The sequence below is a fragment of the Pholis gunnellus genome (assembly GCF_910591455.1).
Source record: "Pholis gunnellus genome assembly, chromosome: 19".
In the NCBI taxonomy this organism is placed as follows: Eukaryota; Metazoa; Chordata; class Actinopteri; order Perciformes; family Pholidae; genus Pholis; species Pholis gunnellus.
The window spans coordinates 8,328,105-8,346,137 of NC_136546.1; the positions used below are offsets into that span (position 1 = coordinate 8,328,105).

General features: G+C 43.0%; 1 protein-coding gene across 1 annotated transcript in view; it reads right to left on the reverse strand.

Moving 5' to 3' along the window:
* Positions 1 to 13,759, reverse strand: part of jag2b (jagged canonical Notch ligand 2b) — a 41,553-nt gene extending 27,794 nt beyond the window's left edge. The window contains exons 1-2 of the mRNA XM_079180620.1: positions 13,462 to 13,759; positions 12,490 to 12,810 (exon numbers count right to left, since the gene is read on the reverse strand). Of these exons, the coding sequence (XP_079036746.1) occupies positions 12,490 to 12,810; positions 13,462 to 13,530 (390 nt within the window). The 5' untranslated portion in view covers positions 13,531 to 13,759. The remainder of the gene's footprint in view (positions 1 to 12,489; positions 12,811 to 13,461) is intronic.
* Between the last annotated feature and the right edge of the window lie 4,274 nt (positions 13,760 to 18,033).

Below are 18,033 nucleotides of genomic sequence, written 5' to 3' on the forward strand. Positions count from 1 at the left end.
CGACCTCAAAGATGGATTATTTGACATGAACGTGGATCATCCCACGACATGTAGCTCGGCTTCTGACCTTTCCACCCATTCCCCCTCCCCCCACCACAAAAGGGTGGGCTAGCTGCCCCAGTCTGAGCATGTGGGTGGGTGTGTGCATATGCCAATGCATTCAAGAGGAACTGTGAGTGGCAATGAATGAATTAGTGGATGATGCCTGCCTGTATCAGGAGACTATGCAAGTGTGGCAGACAAGTCTCGTCATGAGGCAAAATCAAAAGAGCAGAGAAAGAACCGGTGGCCATAATGTGACCTTCACCTTTTGGGTTTGCCTAAAATCCAGTCTTGCTTGAATGCTTACATGTTGTAATTGGTTGGGTAAATAGTTCCCTCAGTCAGTGCATGTTTGGGTTGAGCAAAGCCACGGTCTGGTTTCCCACAGACCATCCCACTCTGTGATTAGCTGGATTAAGTGACAGCTGCCCAAATGGTTCGAACAAGATAGATGGATGGGCAGGGGGATAAAGGGGAGGTGTGGGGGAGGGAAGGGGGAAAGGCTACTGAACAAAGACCCTTGTCCCAACATCATAACTCACCCCCATCCCAATCAAAACCATTGTCCATGAAGAGACACAGTCAGCACAAGGACAATTAGTGTCAGCATGTGTGCTGCCGAGCCTGGGCTGGACAGTTGCATGGGCAAAGTCAAAAAAAGCTTCTAGTGGTTATTGCATGAGTCTTAATCTTGTATATACACACCACAGAAAATATCCTAATTTCATTAAACTACTACTTTCTCAACACAAAATACACACGTCAGCTACATCAGACACTGTGAGATACTTTATCAGAGACCCTGAAGAATTCGCTGTCAATCAAATCTCAAAAACCTAACCCTGCCCTTCCCCTAATGGATTAGAGGTGGATTAGAGTTTTCAAGTCAAGAAGGGGGACATGGTAAAAAAAAGGATGTTTATGTGTCATGTACTCAGTGAATCTGTGTTTGCTTAAAATGATGTAACAGTTCCATCTTTGCATCGCATTGCACCAAATGGATCAAACCTCATCAATCCACTGAATTCAGGTATTTCAGTCATCACAAAAGGCCATTTTGGTGAAGACAGAGGATGCGGTGGTGATGTCTGGGGAGAGCCACAGGTGTAGGTTCCCACGCCAGATGAGGGGTGGATGGGAAGGTGGCCAGTGGAATAAAAAGAGGGAAAGGGAACAGAAAGAGGTGGCAGTGGGAAGTGGAAGCCGGGGCAGGTTGGGGTCACTAAGCATGGGATCTGCACGCTTCTTTTTCAAAAGAGGGGTCAGCCCTCTGCATGTGGGGTGATGAGCGCGTTTGCATTCGAAGAATACCAAGAATGTGAGATCCAGGCCTGGTGTGTAATCCCGTGGGAGATCCCAGTCTGCAAACAATGAGGTATCAATGGAGGGGTGAGTCTGCATTGTGGATCTGACGTTTGATTGACTCTTGGGGAAAGTAAGGACCTCAAATGTTGATTGAGCTCTTAGAATACTCCTAGGAGCTGGGTTTTTTTTTATATACCCATCACGCAATAACTAGCAAATTCATAGATGTGTACAATTTATAAAAACCCTGTAACACAGCCATTTCTGTTCCCATGTCATTGATAGGTGACCAGAATGTCCACCTCCCTGTTCCCGACTCCTCCACGGAGAGCTCCACTGACATCTCCTGATGTATTGCCTTCTGATGGGACATGAGGTCATCACGATTCATCCCGTGGCCAGTAATCGCTGCATGTAATCTTCATTAATCTGTGATGTCAATCCCAGCTTTTGGTTTTACTCAGGCTGAGTCTACACTGTTCCAGCAAGAGCAATCGAGCTACGGCATCTCTGCTGAATAGGAAGGGCAGTGGGCACAACAGCATGTAATGCAACTTCTACCCTCTTCGGACACTGATCTTTAGAATTACCTGTAAAAATCTGGATGAACAACAGCAGCACTATCTCTCTTCATGGGCAGTGATGGATAATAGCTCAGTAGGAGGAATAGAACGAGAGCCATCACATTAAATTATGTTCAAGTATCAAGTGTAAAATGTTCAGTTGCATCTTTTAGTCTAATTAGCTGTTCGGACTAACTGGAGGGGATATAGTTTGATATCATCAACTCCTAATGATACTGAGGTTAATTAAAGAATTAGACACCAAACAGGATGAATGTCACAAAGAAACTTCCAATGGGAGGGGAGCTTTTTTGGGAGTTGGGGAAGCAGCTTCTTCTAATCATGGGTGAAAAACTGAAAAAGTAGATGCGAGCTGGACTGAACCAGCTTCCCATCACTTCTGCCTAGAGCGTGGACCCAAATGCAAATCTCTCTCTGTCGAGCTCCTCACTCTGTTTAGAGGATCAATGACCTGAAGTGGCAAAACCCTTGCAAATGTGGGGATGATGTTGGCAGACAGAGAAGTACAAGTTGGAAGGTTTTGACCGTGTTCGACATCCATAATAAACATCTCTGTACTTTGCTTGCCCCAGGATTTCATGTAGATAAAACTGGAGCTCAACAGTCTTGCATAAGCATAATCATACGGCGGTTACAGCTGAAAATACCTTCCCGACCAACGGCGTCGTCGCAGAATCATAGTGCCCAGCCTCCAGTTCCCCCTCAGGTAAACACAGTTAGCACTGTTGCTGTTTGCACTGTTGGCACCATTTATTGCGAGTGCGCCACCACAACCACGGTGCTTTCTCAAAACAAATATCAGTGACAGTCAGCCATCACTGTATTTGCTGAACTAAACTCCATCCCATTGTCTTCACCACGTGCCAAACCACAAACCCTCCATCAAAAACACCATGCATCAAATGTCACTCATTTTGAATCTTCAACCTGAGAGATGCATGGAAAAACCAGTACCCTTGTTAGTTTCTTTGGTGTTTAGTTTGAATGAATGCCTGCAGACAAGGCAAGCACCATTGACAATGATCATTTAAACCACTACAACTACGATGTGTGGTTGAGAAAGCAGGTTACAGACTGTATGACAGTCGTATATCTGTTGGGTGGAGAGGTGGAGTGCTGGCACACAAGTTGCTTGCCAGAAGCACGTGCCAAGAGATGTCGCACTGAAGGCAAGGCATTTGGCTGGCTGGTGTGCACCGGCTGTGCACACACACACACGGCCCATTGAACATGCTGCTACTATGCCAACAGGGTCATTACCCATGCACTTCCAATACAACAAACCCCTCCCCTCCTGGTGCTAATTAACCAGCATGATCCAAGAGTATGCAACACGTAAAACAAACGCCAACACATTTGCATTTGCATAGAAAAGCTAAATGATTTCACATAAGGACAAAAGATATGTACGAGTTGACATGGAGTAATTTACTGTTAAAGTCAAAACAGAGGCGATTTTAAACAATGCACCAAACTGTAATGAATGTAATGATCAAGTAGTTTTTTTAATACCTTAAAAAAAAAGGACAGGTCGCTCTTGTATCAAAATATGGAGGTATTTAAATCTGAAAATACTGGTCTGACAAGGATTGCAACAACAATAGCTTTTAAGACTCATGACATGTCTTCATCATCACGTGTGCCATGAATCAAAGAACTTAAAAGGTTCTAAACAATCCCCTTGTTGCTCAGTTCACGTGGACCCGTAGACATTTGTCACTTACTTCCTTAGGTGTTAATTTGCCTTAAGAAGTCTAAGAGCTACTACAGCAGCAGACGTACTTCAGAAACATTAACCGGCTAATTTCTGATCCAAAACAACAGGACGCCTGACTGGAGTGCAATACAGCACCGCCTCCCGCCGAGCTCCATTATCATTTCAAACAGGTTCAACAGTACAGTGACAATTTAACTACCCATGTAATGACGTGCTTTAATTACCCCCACAAGGAGCCTCTACCACCTGCACACCATTCATTTAACAAGAGGCAGGGGACGCAGCGGGCCACAGCAACACGCACAAACGGTGTAAAAACACAAATCAATGCAGAGAAATATACACATCTGTGTCGCTGTTCAGGCAAGCAGCAGACTTCATGTATTGCATTTTGTCGTTTATTGGAGGCAGCAACTGATGTTTGAAGTCGTTTCCCCCCCATACACCAAAAACAAAGATTCAGTGTTATGTGAGGAAATAGTTTGAGAAGAGTGGACATGATTGTAGGTGTTGTACAGACATAACCCACCATCCTAACTTTTCCATTGTGCTGTAAAGAAATCGGCAGATTTTGAACCACAAACATGTGGAATTAAAATGATGTAGCGGTTTCCAATCTTCTCAGCCTTGGTAATTGAAGACCAGTTGATATTGCGACGTTACAATTCATGTAGTGATGATATACTGATGTAAACACGTCACCTCTAGTAGTAGCAGTGCTTCTCAATGTACAGCTGTAGTTTCACCTCACCCCATTGCCAGCAGTCATTCATTCATTCATTCACTCACAAGGGATCAGCGGTGCTTACAAAGTAGCCCATTTCACTCATGTTGCCAGAAAAACATCAATAATGTTGTTCCTGAAGAAATTACAAAACTATTTCTTGACTTTAAGTACAATGTGGCCTCCTAAACAGACTCAAATGAGAAATAGGTCAAACGTTTCAACCATTGATTATCTTATTGATCGTTTGGACTGGTGGGAGTCTGGTGACAATAATTAAAACGGAGGGTAGACAACTAAAAAACCTCTTAAACTACATTTTGTGAAGGGTTCAGTTACAGTTTAAGGACAGACATTGTGATATCTGCATCATTTCAAAACCAGTCAGAACACTTTGTACATACACTGCAGGCATAATAACAGGCTGATTTTAAAAACACATGAGCATAATTTTGGCATCAGATACTGCAGACAATGGAGCTTCCTCAAGTGTCACATGAGCTCAGACCCACGAGAGGCTGATCTCAAGCCAGCGCCTTAAAACACACTTATGAATGCACCCATAGGAATACCTGCACCACCATAACAAAAGCATTCATACATTCCCATTTCAAGATACAAGATCTGAACAAAATCCAACAAATATCAACACTAAATGCATCTTCAGGTCTCATTATGTATTATATTTTACTTTGTTGTCACATTGCTGGCTCAACTGCGGTCTGCATAGGATACTATAGTAAAACATAACAAAATACTGTACATTATTTATCGAGGACAATGACAGAAACCTGCATCTTGGACAAACCAGGTGAATGCCTGACCACCTCGCATTATCTTTGCACAAGTTCCTCATGACCCTATTTGAAATATGTCCATGCCCATAACCAATTTGAATGTTGGTTTATACATTCAGAATTGGCTTTTCACAGTGCAGCCGTTTGCTTATTAAACTGTGGTTTGCAGAGAGGCACTAACCTGAACGAGAATAATTAAAGAGTATTTTCATACGGGATACGTCTCATCCGTTTTGCTTTTAAATACCTTTGTTGGTACCGTGCAATCAGAGGGAACAGACATGATGGATGCCAACAGTTTATGATGGCTCCACTTTAAGATGAGACAATTAGACACTTAGCTCCATCATCACTACCTTCCAGACACCTATCATCATACTGGTAAGCCGAAGGCTAACAAGAGACCAAGAAAGCCAGGTTCTGCAGAGGTTGATTTTGTACACAACTCATTTTAGGACTGTTGATTAAAACTAACTTCTGGGTGTAGTCTGGATTTACAAGTGAACTAGGTAAGGAGGACAGTACCAAAGGGAAACTGGTGCATTTTGGCAGAGGCAGACATATGTCCAAAATTAGTAGAAAGTCACTTTAAAAGCCCACAGAAACTTTAAATCATAAAATATAAAAGTTAAAAGGGATATAAATTAGGTGGAAAATTCATGATGGTTGACAATGAAAATGCTCCAAGCAAGTGATGAGAAACTTAAAAATAAATAAATAATTGATTTCTACACCAATGTGCCAGATTCTTGTTCAAACTCTTGTATGTACAACATGAACACAGCATAGTTTCCCAGAGGCTCCAAGTAGGAGAACAACCTTTTAATTAATGGACCCTAAAAGCAGTCATTTCCCACCCGTACATGCTGTGCCTCATATGAAATCACACAATGAACAAAACAGCGTGTTCTCAGAGGAAATCCCTGCCGCCTCCTTTGTGACACCATAACACAGATCCATGCAATATCAAGAATGTAGCCAGAGTCAGATGGCGATGACAGGAGTTCAGTCCACACAGGTTTCCACAGGGCAGCTGTCCAGATCACACAGTCAATACCACACTGGCCCTACCACACTTTGTTGATGAATGAAGCAACAACGCAGATGTCGGTCAGGCTTGTAAACTGTGATGTGAGGCAACAGCAGACTCGAGATGAATCCACAGCTCTTTGCAGAAATCGGACGTTGCATGCAAATTCTCTGACCGCTTACAAAGTTGTGTGTAATCCAACATAACGGTTAGGATGAAACGCTCTTTGAAATGTTTCAAGGTGAATAAAATCACGAGGGTGTCTCGTTTGATAGAAAGCCCATTCAAGTTTGTTAAAGAGCCACAATTTCATCAAGAGCACCACAAATAAAACACTATAAATAATTCCAATATGGCCACATTTAAATAAAAGGTAAGTTTAAGAACTTGGACCCATCAGAACTACTTAAAATAAAAATAAATAAATACCAGAAGCAAAATCTGATCAAATACAGTACAGGTACATTTCCTACAGCCTTTGTGAGTGAAGTATTACCTTTTCATTCAAGCAATCACATGTTTGTCGACGAGTGGATCAGCCGATAAAAGTCAACCAGTTAGTGATAAGTGAGGAATATAAATGTCAACACTAAACGCATCGTAAAGGGGCCACTAGGGACCAAACAACGGCTTCTTTGCTTGTTAGTTAAGCCTAAGGTTAGGGTGAGCACGTCTTGTAGGGACTCTGCAAGCTGCGGACAAGTGTTTTAACTGACGTTTACCACAGTCGTCGGTCAGCAGATCAGAAAGCGATATCACTGAACGCATACGTGTTGTTGTCTGCGTAACAAGTTGAAAATAAGCTAAAGAAAACGCCGTCCGGGTAATGATTGCATAATCAATACGGAGCCGAGCTGCATCACAGGTGAGGCTCGTGCGAGTGGTTTTCCACGCAGCAGCCCTGGGACCGGAGGAGAAAGGATGGGGGAGGGAGCCACAGAGAGGAAAGATAATTGTTTACAAGAGGCCAATGTAGCCGTCTCCTAGCAACAGCTCTGACAAACTCCGCATCAGGTGTGGCTAACCACGGCAGCCCGTGTTAGCCTCTGGTTCTGCGAGCGCGTGTGCATCCAGAGAGGAGAGACGTGTACAGTCAAAAGTGTTTGAATAAGCTACGAATAAAGCCTCTGTCCCAAACATAGAACTCTGTACCAACGAAGAGCGGTGCAACATTTGTTCGTGTTCCCCAAAGACATTTATACAATTTTGTATTCGTTTGTCTTTGTACTGAAGGAGACGTGCAGAACAATGCTCGACGGTAGCACAAAAAAAACAAATAAAGTATGACAGCTTAACTGTGTGCATTTGGCGTACACGTGGCCCGAACACCGAGCCAAAACTATTTAAATAGTTGGGGTTTGTTCCAAGAGAAACAAACTCAAGCAGGTCTGTGCAGATCAACCCGTCGCTTAAACGTGAATGAGATCGTCCACACCTCCCACTCGAGAGACTGACAGCACACTGCACAAGGGAGTGCACGAGCAACAGACCAAACAAACCCACTTGGTACACACACACACAAACACTTCATCCCTTGACCACACATACTCTCCACAGGCTGGCTTCATTTATTTTTATACAGGAATATAGAGGTTTAATTTGTCATGACTATCTATTACAATGAGGCAACAACTAATTCTAATCCAGAATCTGCAACTGCTCAAGCTTCCCGATGAGGTTGGTTGCCGTTTGCAGGTCAGCTACATGCATCTATTTACTAGCCGAGGGAGGTCTGATACATATCCAAGTTCAGAGCGGATACAGTTACAGGCTGGCTCACATCAAACGGACGTCCGGCTAATGTAGCTGGGGGGGCGGAGAGGAAGAGAGAGAGAGGCAGAGAAATTCCACCGGCAATTTCATTAGTGATAAAGTGGAAGTAAGACGTGTCCCTTTCCCTCGCTCTCCTGAATTGCTAACACAGCATGGGCCAACGAAATGGAAACTCAATCAGACGGGCCGAACGAGGTGCAGTACGATCCACGTGCTACAGTACAGACACTGAAAAAAACCACACCTTCAATCTGAGCACTGTCTTAAAACAGTAGTTTCAACATTTTGGGGAAATGAACTTGTTTTCTTTCTTTACGAGACTTAGATCGATGCCGGCCACCGTCTTATGTGCATAAGCCAGGAAGAGATTAGCCTAGCTTAACATACAGACTGGAAATGGGGGGGGGGGGGGGGGGGCACACAGCGAGCTTGCCCCTCTATAAAATGTCATGTAAAATACATCTACCAACACCTCTGAAGCTCATTGAAACAGATCTTGTTTATTTAAGCTGTACAAAAACAGGAACGTGAAAACAATAATTTGTGGTTTTAGGAGGAGTGTAGCTATTTATTGATGACTCAAAGCCTGAAGCAGTAACAGCCTGCGGTCTTGATGACAGAGGCTTATTTTTTTTTTTTTAATCTATGCCAACGCTAAAAAAAAGTATGATCTTCCAATCAGCCTCAGCTGTACTTTAGTGTGAAGTGCTAGCAAAGATGCTCTATAACAAGGATGGTTTGAAATGGTACACTTCCGGTTTCCTAAGTGGGCGTGGTCATTGCATGCCCACTCTTATTAAATGGACCCACATGCACAAATAGGATCTATGGAGAGATGTCAGACCAAGGGGGCTGCCAGTGGACAGGTGCCCCGAGCAGCTGGGGGTTTGGTGCCTTGCTCAAGAAGGTGAACTGGCACCCAGCTACCAGTCCACACTTCGCACATGGTCTGAACGGGGATTTGATCCGGCGACCGACGAGACTAGAGAGAGAGTTTTACTTTCTCCTTGTTTCTTGTCTTTCTGCTAAGCTAAGCTAACCACATCCTGGCTCCAGCTCTGTACTTAATGCACAGACATGAGTGGTATTCAGCTTTAGAAGTGTAGAGTACAATATGGAATGGATAAGCATCATACAATCAGAGTATCATGCAATCTGAGTAAGATCAGCCATTAGCGACTGCATCACGCTGGTGGGATGATAGCTGAGCCGAGAAGAGAAGAGGCTATGATGTCTCTGCGTCTTCACAGAAGACGCCGCCTTTCCCAGAAATGCAGGATGAGTGTAACTGTTACAGCCCGACACTCAACTGGAAGATGAAAAGTGCTCTTTGACAATCTGACAAGTGACTATTCATACAATTAAAAAGGCATCAAAAGGGTAATGTCACATCTCAGGATTTCAAGGTCCATTTGAAAATCACTGTTTTGTAGGAAAGATATTCAACCCACGCAGCTTTATTTTGTTCCCGCCGACATTAAAGGGGTCACAAAATATGTAATATTTCCGAATTTGGAACCTAAAATAATTCCTGCATGCTTTCATTTTTCAGATTGTCTCAAGACGCTGGGTTCTGGATGACAGAAGGGTCCGGCCCTCATTGGTTTTTCATTGGGGCTTAAAGTGGGCAGTTGGCCAGATGACACAGCCTATAGTACACTGCATCTTTGTTTCTTCAGTGAGGAAAGCGACAACGCCACACCAAGTGACCCCACAGGATTGTTGTGACATCTGGCACTGGAATAGTGCACCGTTATCAGCCTGCGCCACTTAAGAGACAGACAACACACCAGAATAGCCCTCTTCACCTCTGCCTCGAGGTGTCAGTCAATGAGTCCAATGAGAGACGACCACTGGTTCATATTCTATGTGATGCATGAACGTTAGATGAGCGGGCGCTTTGTACATGTAGCTGTGGTGGCACCTTGGTTAGCCCAAGGGGGAAAATGTGGCCCCTAACCCACCTGATGGTCAAAAACAAAAGCCTCCCTCATTAAATAGGTGGCTTTTACCGTGTGACATCACACCTTTGCGCTTTCCCCCTGAAGCTTAAACCAGTAGGCAAAAGCTGATCATTTTCTGAAGGCCAAGGCCTCGGTTATAATCCGCTGCAGGAAGCCCTGAAATCATTAAATGCACAAAGACGACACAAAGACGAAACCTGGATCAAACATGTGATGCCTTCAACCCAAAAGGCTGCAAAAACATGCCAAGCTTTCATGGAGAACAGTACACAGAGATCTCATTATTTGAATCAGCTATTCTTCAAAGCAGGGCTTCAAAAACTTCATTTATTTGGCTTGTTTTGTCCAACCGATCATTAAAAACCCAGAGATATCCAGTTTACCATCACAGGAGACAAAGCTAACCAGAAAACATGTTTGATTAAACTAATCTACACCAAGGCTGCAACAAACATTTCATTATGAGCTATTCTGATGATTATTTTCTTAATTAATTGATGAATCATATAGTGTATAAAAATGCCAGAAAACTGTGCAAAATAGGAATCAAAATGTCCTAAAGCCCAGCGTGAGGTCTTCGAATGTCTCGTTTTGTCCAAACCAACTGTCAAAAATCCCAAAACAAACCGCTAGGACTAAAAAGCTGGAACTACAAAACGATGGCCATTTTGCTTCAAAAATGACTTTAATGGTGAATAAATTGTCAAAATAGTTGCAGGTGACTTTTTCTATCCGTCAACTGATCATCAGACTAATTATCTCTATATTTCCAAATAGAAATCACATATATTCCGGTCTGCACAACAGCCTACCATTCACATTAAAGTCTAGTTCCTTTGACCACCACTACATTACAAATCTGAATTAAAACATGAAGCACCATAACAATAGCTTGATTCCTAAAAACACTACGATATTACATTTCGTTGTCCAAAACCATTTCAAATAGATTCATTAAAGCTTGCTGGCAAAGAGAGCTAGAGGTCATAATTGGAGTGACGTCCTCTCAAACAAACAACTAAAAGTGTGTTCACTGCCACAGGACTAGCTCTTAGAACACCTTATCCGTGTGCCTAATCCATCAGCTATCACTCATCTGCAGTCACAAGAGCTTAATTGCCCTGGAGGGGCCACCAGGGGCCACCTGGCACCCACAGCAGGGGACGAAGCTGTGGGGCGCAGAGGAGGCAAGAGAGGTGTCAAAACCAGCCAGCAGTACGTACCCAACCACTGCCCGGAGGCACCGAACACATACTTCACACTCACAGCAGGATGTCACTCATTCAACATTATAATAGAGAATGTATTGGAGCATCCATCCAAAATAAATAAAATACAACCAGGCTGCACCTGCAACTACACTTCATGTCATGTTGGACATCACAACAGACGTCTTTGATAAATTTGTCAGTTTCCCTGCATAAAAGTAACACAAATCAGATATCTCATGAACGTGGAGTCAAACCATTTCTATTCTGTAGAAATACGGAAACACAAACCAAATTCCACTTGACGGATTGCATTATGATGGAATTTCCCTCAACATTGTGAATCAGCCAAATGTCATGTTCTGGAGTTACACGGCACGGTTCCTCAAAGCATTTCCCCCAGTCTAATTACCCTATCATGGCCTTGGCAGGTGCAAGCTGGCTGGATTGGAACAAAGCCAACCCCCATATATCAGGGCAACTTTAAAAGATGACCCAGATGACACTTCGAACCACTGTAGCTGCAATCCGATCCGTGTGACGCGTGCAATCGTTTGACTGTGATGTGTGTCAATTCTCACAAGGACGGGATGCTGCCAAGAAGCCCCATTCAACGAGGTCTGTCCTCCCCGCAAAAGGCACATACGCATGACCCAGAACACGGATTTCTGGTCAATGTGGCATCAATGTGATCCATGTAGGTGCAGTGTATTTGGATCATATATATATATATATATATATATATATATATATATATATATATATATATATGTCAACTTTTAATAACAGTTTCTTTCTGTCCAGCCTTCTACTGAACAGCTGTAGAGTTTCCTGTATCGGAAGATGGCTGCAATTGGAGCTGCAACAATTTGTCAATTAATCAATAAGTCACTTTTCAAGCATAAATGCCAACGGTTCCTGGTTCTCTTGGTCTTACATGATAGCAAAATGTACTTATTCTGTGGGTTTTGGACTGTTGGTCGGACAAAAGAAGACATTTGAAGACTAGGAGAGTGTGAAAGGTATTTTAGACCACATGATTAATCAATAACGCACTGTTGGGCAGACTAGTTTATAATGAGAATAATAGTTAGTGGCCTTAGTTTGCAGTGACAGAGAATGATTAACTTGTATTCAGATCAATGTTGCTGTGATGTGCAGAATGGGAGAGTGGGTCCAAGGCATTCATACATTGTTTTATGGTGTGTTCCTCAAGCAAGTGTACACATACATCACAAAATGAACATTACATTGTCCACATTTTAAACGGGGTTCGGTGTTTAATGCCATCTCCAAGAAACGCTCTTGTAGACTTAATTGGAGCAAGAAAATTGGAGAAACTCACCGGCCACGCGAACTGGAAGGGGATCAAAATCTTGCCTCCGTCGTCGAATTTATTCGGGTTATTCTTTGCGCTCTTAAAAGAAAACATATTTCCACCGAGAACTTGCGTAGATCCAGCTCCGAACGTGCACGAGCCGGTGGTGGTGACCTCCATCTGGAACTCTTTCAGGCAGATCTTGAAGTAAGTGTCGCACTCGTCTTGAGTGCAGCGCAGGTCCTGGGAGCTCCTGGAGCCGTCGCAGCACTCCCCGTCCGCCAACTCGCCGTTTACATTCGCCACGGTGATCAGCTGCAGCTCGAAATAGCCGGTTGACTGGGACACCTAGGAAGAAAAAATAAAAATAAAAAAGGAGACCCAATTTAAACATAGGCCTGTGTATTCACAGGCTGCAGCATGGTGTTTGGGTTGCTCAAATTGGTGCGTAAAAACGGACAAGTGGCCAAGCAGTGCCTGACTCTCAATTTAAAAATCATACAAACAATATTCAGATTGGGTGGACAATCCAAAATAATGTGTTTCATCGCGAATGGAGCACGTGAACAGCCTATAGTTGCAGGCTGGGGATTTTAGACAATCAGGTTACTCTGACGGGGAGCAAATTACCCGCTGCAGCAGTCAATTGATGCAATGCAATTTACAACTTCTTGGTTCAGGCCTAATTCCCCCCCCAAAAAAAGAAACATACAGAGCTCTCAGGATTGTAACCAAAATGGAGAGAAGCCTGTATCAATTCCTCAGACTTGTCTTTTCATGGTAACAGGATCACATGCTCCACTACTGACGGCTACGTAATTCAATTATCGATTAATGTGAGGCGAATATGCAACGCCGGAGAGCGAATACGCTAATCTGCCCACGCCCACCAACTTTTGACATTTGCTATTTTTTTTTTTTAAACATTTATTTTATTTCGCGTGGAGCAGCGTGAAAATATTTTGGGAATAAAAAAAATAAAATAATGAGCCCTCTTACCTCCGTCCATAACGTCAACAGCAGGCACAATATTGGGAAGCGATTCCTAATCCTGGTGCGATTCCACATGCCTCCGATTAATTAGAGTGACATACGGGGGGGGAGAAGCGATAAGAAAAGACAAACAGCCGCGGACCCGGCGACTAGTTCCTCCTCTCCTGACATGCAAAAATTAAAATATTCACATGCGCGTTTTCTCCACCGTGTACGTCCAGATTTCAGCGAGGCATTACATGCGTGTGTGTGCGTGAGCAGGCGGCGGATTGCAGCGCAGTGATGGTCCATGTACAGGAGTGTCCCTCCGTCAAATCTCTCCACACAGCAACTGAGATGTTCCGTAGCCACAGCCTGAGGAGAGGATGTCTACTTTGATTGGCAGCTCCGCAAACCACTTACAAATTGGCCTGCGGGCAGTCTCTGAGCCAACCGGATTAAGGGGCGGACAATAGTATACTAACCCCCACCAACCCTCCTCCCCCTTCTCCTCCTCCTCCTCCTCCCAAAACTTGAATTATATGGTGGGCTTGTATTGAGCTTCATTTGGACAAGCCGCGTTACAGCATGCGAACAAAGCAGGGGTCCACTTTAATTAAACGCGCCCGCAAAGATATTATGATGAGCAGGGCTATTATTTCAAATGAGGATCTCATCGGCGCTGCCTTGAATTTAATTACAGCCAGAGACACATTTTGCTGGACTGTTTGCTTCTTTTTTTTTTCTCCCTTTTTTAATATCAGGCGCCATTAATTCAAAGCATTTAATTGATCAACAAACCTTTGAAAAACAATAGTCCTTCCTGTAGACTGAATTTCTGAGGTCAAATTGTACTAGTTTCTGGTGACTGACATGTGATCAGATTATGATAACGTGATTATAGTTAACATTAGATCAATACTTTACACGGGACATTGTTTCTGAATGCCTCTTTGTGTGTTCTTATTTCAAAGCCCACATCCAAAATGTATTTGAATTCTTAATCTAGTTGCTTTAATTTAAAATGATGCTTTACTTTCGACTTATTTGTGCTACTACGCTTTGATGAGAGTGATTCATATCAATTCATTCAACCCCCTGTTTCTGTACTGCTGAAAGTAAAACTGCCCCTAAAGCACATCACCTTGTCAGTAAGGAGACTTGACTTAGCAAGGAGCTCTCCTCAATTCAACCCCAGACATTGCAGCAGTTCAGAGCGCCCTCTACTGTCTGCGCATCAGGCATCATTTAACCAGCTTCTACAAAACCAGGCAATGTGAAGAAATGGACACACAGCATTAGATGTGCTGTAATGTCAATAAAGACATTTTGGTGGAAAATATTTTATTTTGAGCCTTTTTTGTTCTTATTCAAATTAAGTCTTTCTTTTAACCTGTTACTATCTGCTGCTGTATCAACCTAATATCTCAGATTCACAGATAATACAGAACATAGCATTTTCATATTAAAACACTTGCAGCATGGTTTGCCTTCAGCTGATCTCCATGTTCAAGACGTCCGCCTCATTTGGATTGGCAACCCCCGCAGCAAGTGCCTTTCTTCCTGTTGCCTGAGCCTCTTTGTCTTATACTTGACCATACACATATGTACACATTTGCACACATGCTTGTCTCAGTTTAGGATATTTGCATCACCTGGCAGCGTGGTCAGATGGATGTCTGAAGGGGAAGAGAAAATACACAAATCAGCTCTAAAAAGAGAAAAAAAATGGTATATTGTTAAAAATAGCTATAAGTAATACAAAGCATTTGAAGTTAGTATGGTCTGCCATATAGTTGGTCTGTTACTCACAGTCTTCACATGTTACACCCTTTAAAGACATGAAAGTGTCAAATGAGTTATGGGTGATATACTTTAATTTATAGGTGGACCAGTACCTCAGAATCAGCTTTATTGGTCAAGTAGGTGTGCACATACAAGGATTGTGTCTCTGTTTTCTTGCATCTCCCTCAATGTACTTATAGAAATAGAAATAACAGCTAGGGACAAGGACAACAAAGCGGGACAGATAAAGTAAAGAATAGACTGTTATGTACATAAGTAATGAAAGAAAAATAGGTGTAAATGGGTGTACTCAGACTAGACGTTGCATTATTCTTATATTTAATGTTAATTTACAGACATTACGATTTGATGTCTTCTCTAGGGTGCCGGAGTATTTTGTCTTTCGTGGACTGCATTTTGCTCGATCATGATCACAATGAAAAGACAGAAGCTACATCCAAAACCTCTATTAATCACTTTGACGAAACAATGTGATTCAGGAAGTTGTTTATGTTATTTGCCTCTATGAAAAGCGTTTATTATCTATACAAACGGGAAGTTTTAACTGCAGACGCAGGATAGCACGTGTAAATTATGGCCGGTGACAATAACAAAAACTGGATCCCTGCTCAGGTGTAAGTGACATGCAACATGCTACCACTCTGTTTCTGTCAAGGAAAACCAGAGAGAGAGAAGCTGCCAATCAAAAGGTATGTGACACCCCCCCCCCACACACACACACACACACACCCCCACCCCCGCCCTCCATGTCTCTGTCTCCTTCTCATCAGGCAACTGCCAGCCCGTCAGATTCAGATAGGCCTTGAAGGAGGCCGCCGATAGCCTGAGCCACTGCAGCCGCTTTGACTGGAACATTTCACACGCTGTCACAAGTACATGCGAGTGCCTTAAGTTGCATCACACCTAGTAAAGGGCCCTCGGGTGGTGAAGGAACAGTGTGTGTATGTGTGTTGGTGTGCGTCTTAGTGTCGTGACCTGTATTTTTAGCCATGCTAGAGGTGCAGCTGTGTGGATGGGCAATGTCTGTACTACTATTGGATGGATAGCTTTGACATTTCATACAGACATTTATGGTCCCCTGAGGATGAATCCTAATAACTTTGGTGATGCTCGGACAATTTCTCTTGCGTCAACATGAGGTTCACATTTGATGTTTTTAAGTAAAACGACTCGACAGCCATTGGATGGATCACAACATTTAGTACAGACATGAATGTCCTCCCTCAGGATGGATTGCAATACATTTGGTGATCTTGTATCATTTTATCCATCCGTTGTGCTAATTAGCAAATGTTACCATGCAAACACAATGAAATAAGCTGGTGAACATGTTAACATTACACCTGCTAAACATCCGCATGCTAGCATTGTCATTGTGAGCATATTAGCACGCTGACATTAGCATTTAGCACTAAAAGTGCAGCCTCGCAGAGACGCTAGCATTGCTGTAGACTTGAATATCAGCTACTTTAAAATATATCAATATGTTGTGTTGAACCTATTTGGAAAAAAAGCACTGCTTACCCCAGAACAGTTTTCAAGTCAAGGTGGAAATGCATGTGTAAAAGCATTTAGACCTTAATGATTCACTAATATGAGCCTCGGTGACTCATTTTCAAGCGTCTCGCTAAGCCCGAGTGACTCACCAGAGGAACCTCCACACACTTTGCCTTTACATTAAAAATGTCTCTCCAAAAAAACAGTAAATCCAAAAGGAAACATGCAAAATAACAACTACAGACTTTAGATTTATGTTTATGTGATTCAGTTATATTACACTCACATTAGTCTACTATAGCACCTCCCGAATACCAACACCTTCCCAAAGGGCCTCGGGTGGTGTGTGCCTATACCTTGTCCTCCTGTTTGCATACATGTGTGTGAGGCGCAGAGAGAGGAGTGTGTGTGTGCAGGAGGAGAAGGGATTATGAGCGGGAGCGCTGTGGGGGGTTTGCCAGCCTCCAGGGGGGGAGGTGAAGGGGATTTCTTCTCTCATCCATTTTTCATGGCTTTTCTCCTTTCACATCTCCGGTCTCTGTACATACGGCTGACGGGTCGATTCTCTTTTATCTTTGAGCATCTTTTGCGGACTCAGTGTGTGTGCGTGCGTGCGGGGGGGGGGGGGGGGGGGGCAGGATGGGTCAAGGTTGAGACATGCTGTTTTTCATCAAGCTCTAATAACTATCTCACCAAACTGGCTGCTGAGACTCATTTGCTGACGTGTTCACGGTTTTAATTGTGGTATCACAGCAGTATCTTTCTCTAATGGTGAAGTCAAAATGCTAAATGTGTCTGTATAATGACGATCTGTATGTTTTTTTTTACCCTGCTGATGGATGAATGGTTATCTCATAGGGATATTATGGAGGTCATACCACGTGGACCGTACATAAACAGTACTGTTAAATAGCAGTTTATTTCCCTTGTGGATTAATTCAAATGCATATGTCTTTTAAAAGGGGCTTTGAATAATTAATTACCTCCCATGTGACCTCTATGGTTCATCATGATTGACCAAAATTCTTTCCTGGCCTCCACCCTTCCCCTTGAAACACAGCAGCCTTTAACCAGCATAGATTACCATTGTTTGTGGTAGCAGCAATAGTTGCTATAGTAGTCGCAGTAGTCTTAGTAGTAATGGTAGTCTTAGTAGTATATCCTGATTCAAGCAGATACATCTAAAAATACCATATAGAAGTGAAAATGACAAGAATCCACGTACTGTTTTCAGGCAATTTTTGAAAAGCAGTAAACGCTTCGACAACATATAAATAAAATGTTACGTTCTTCTAA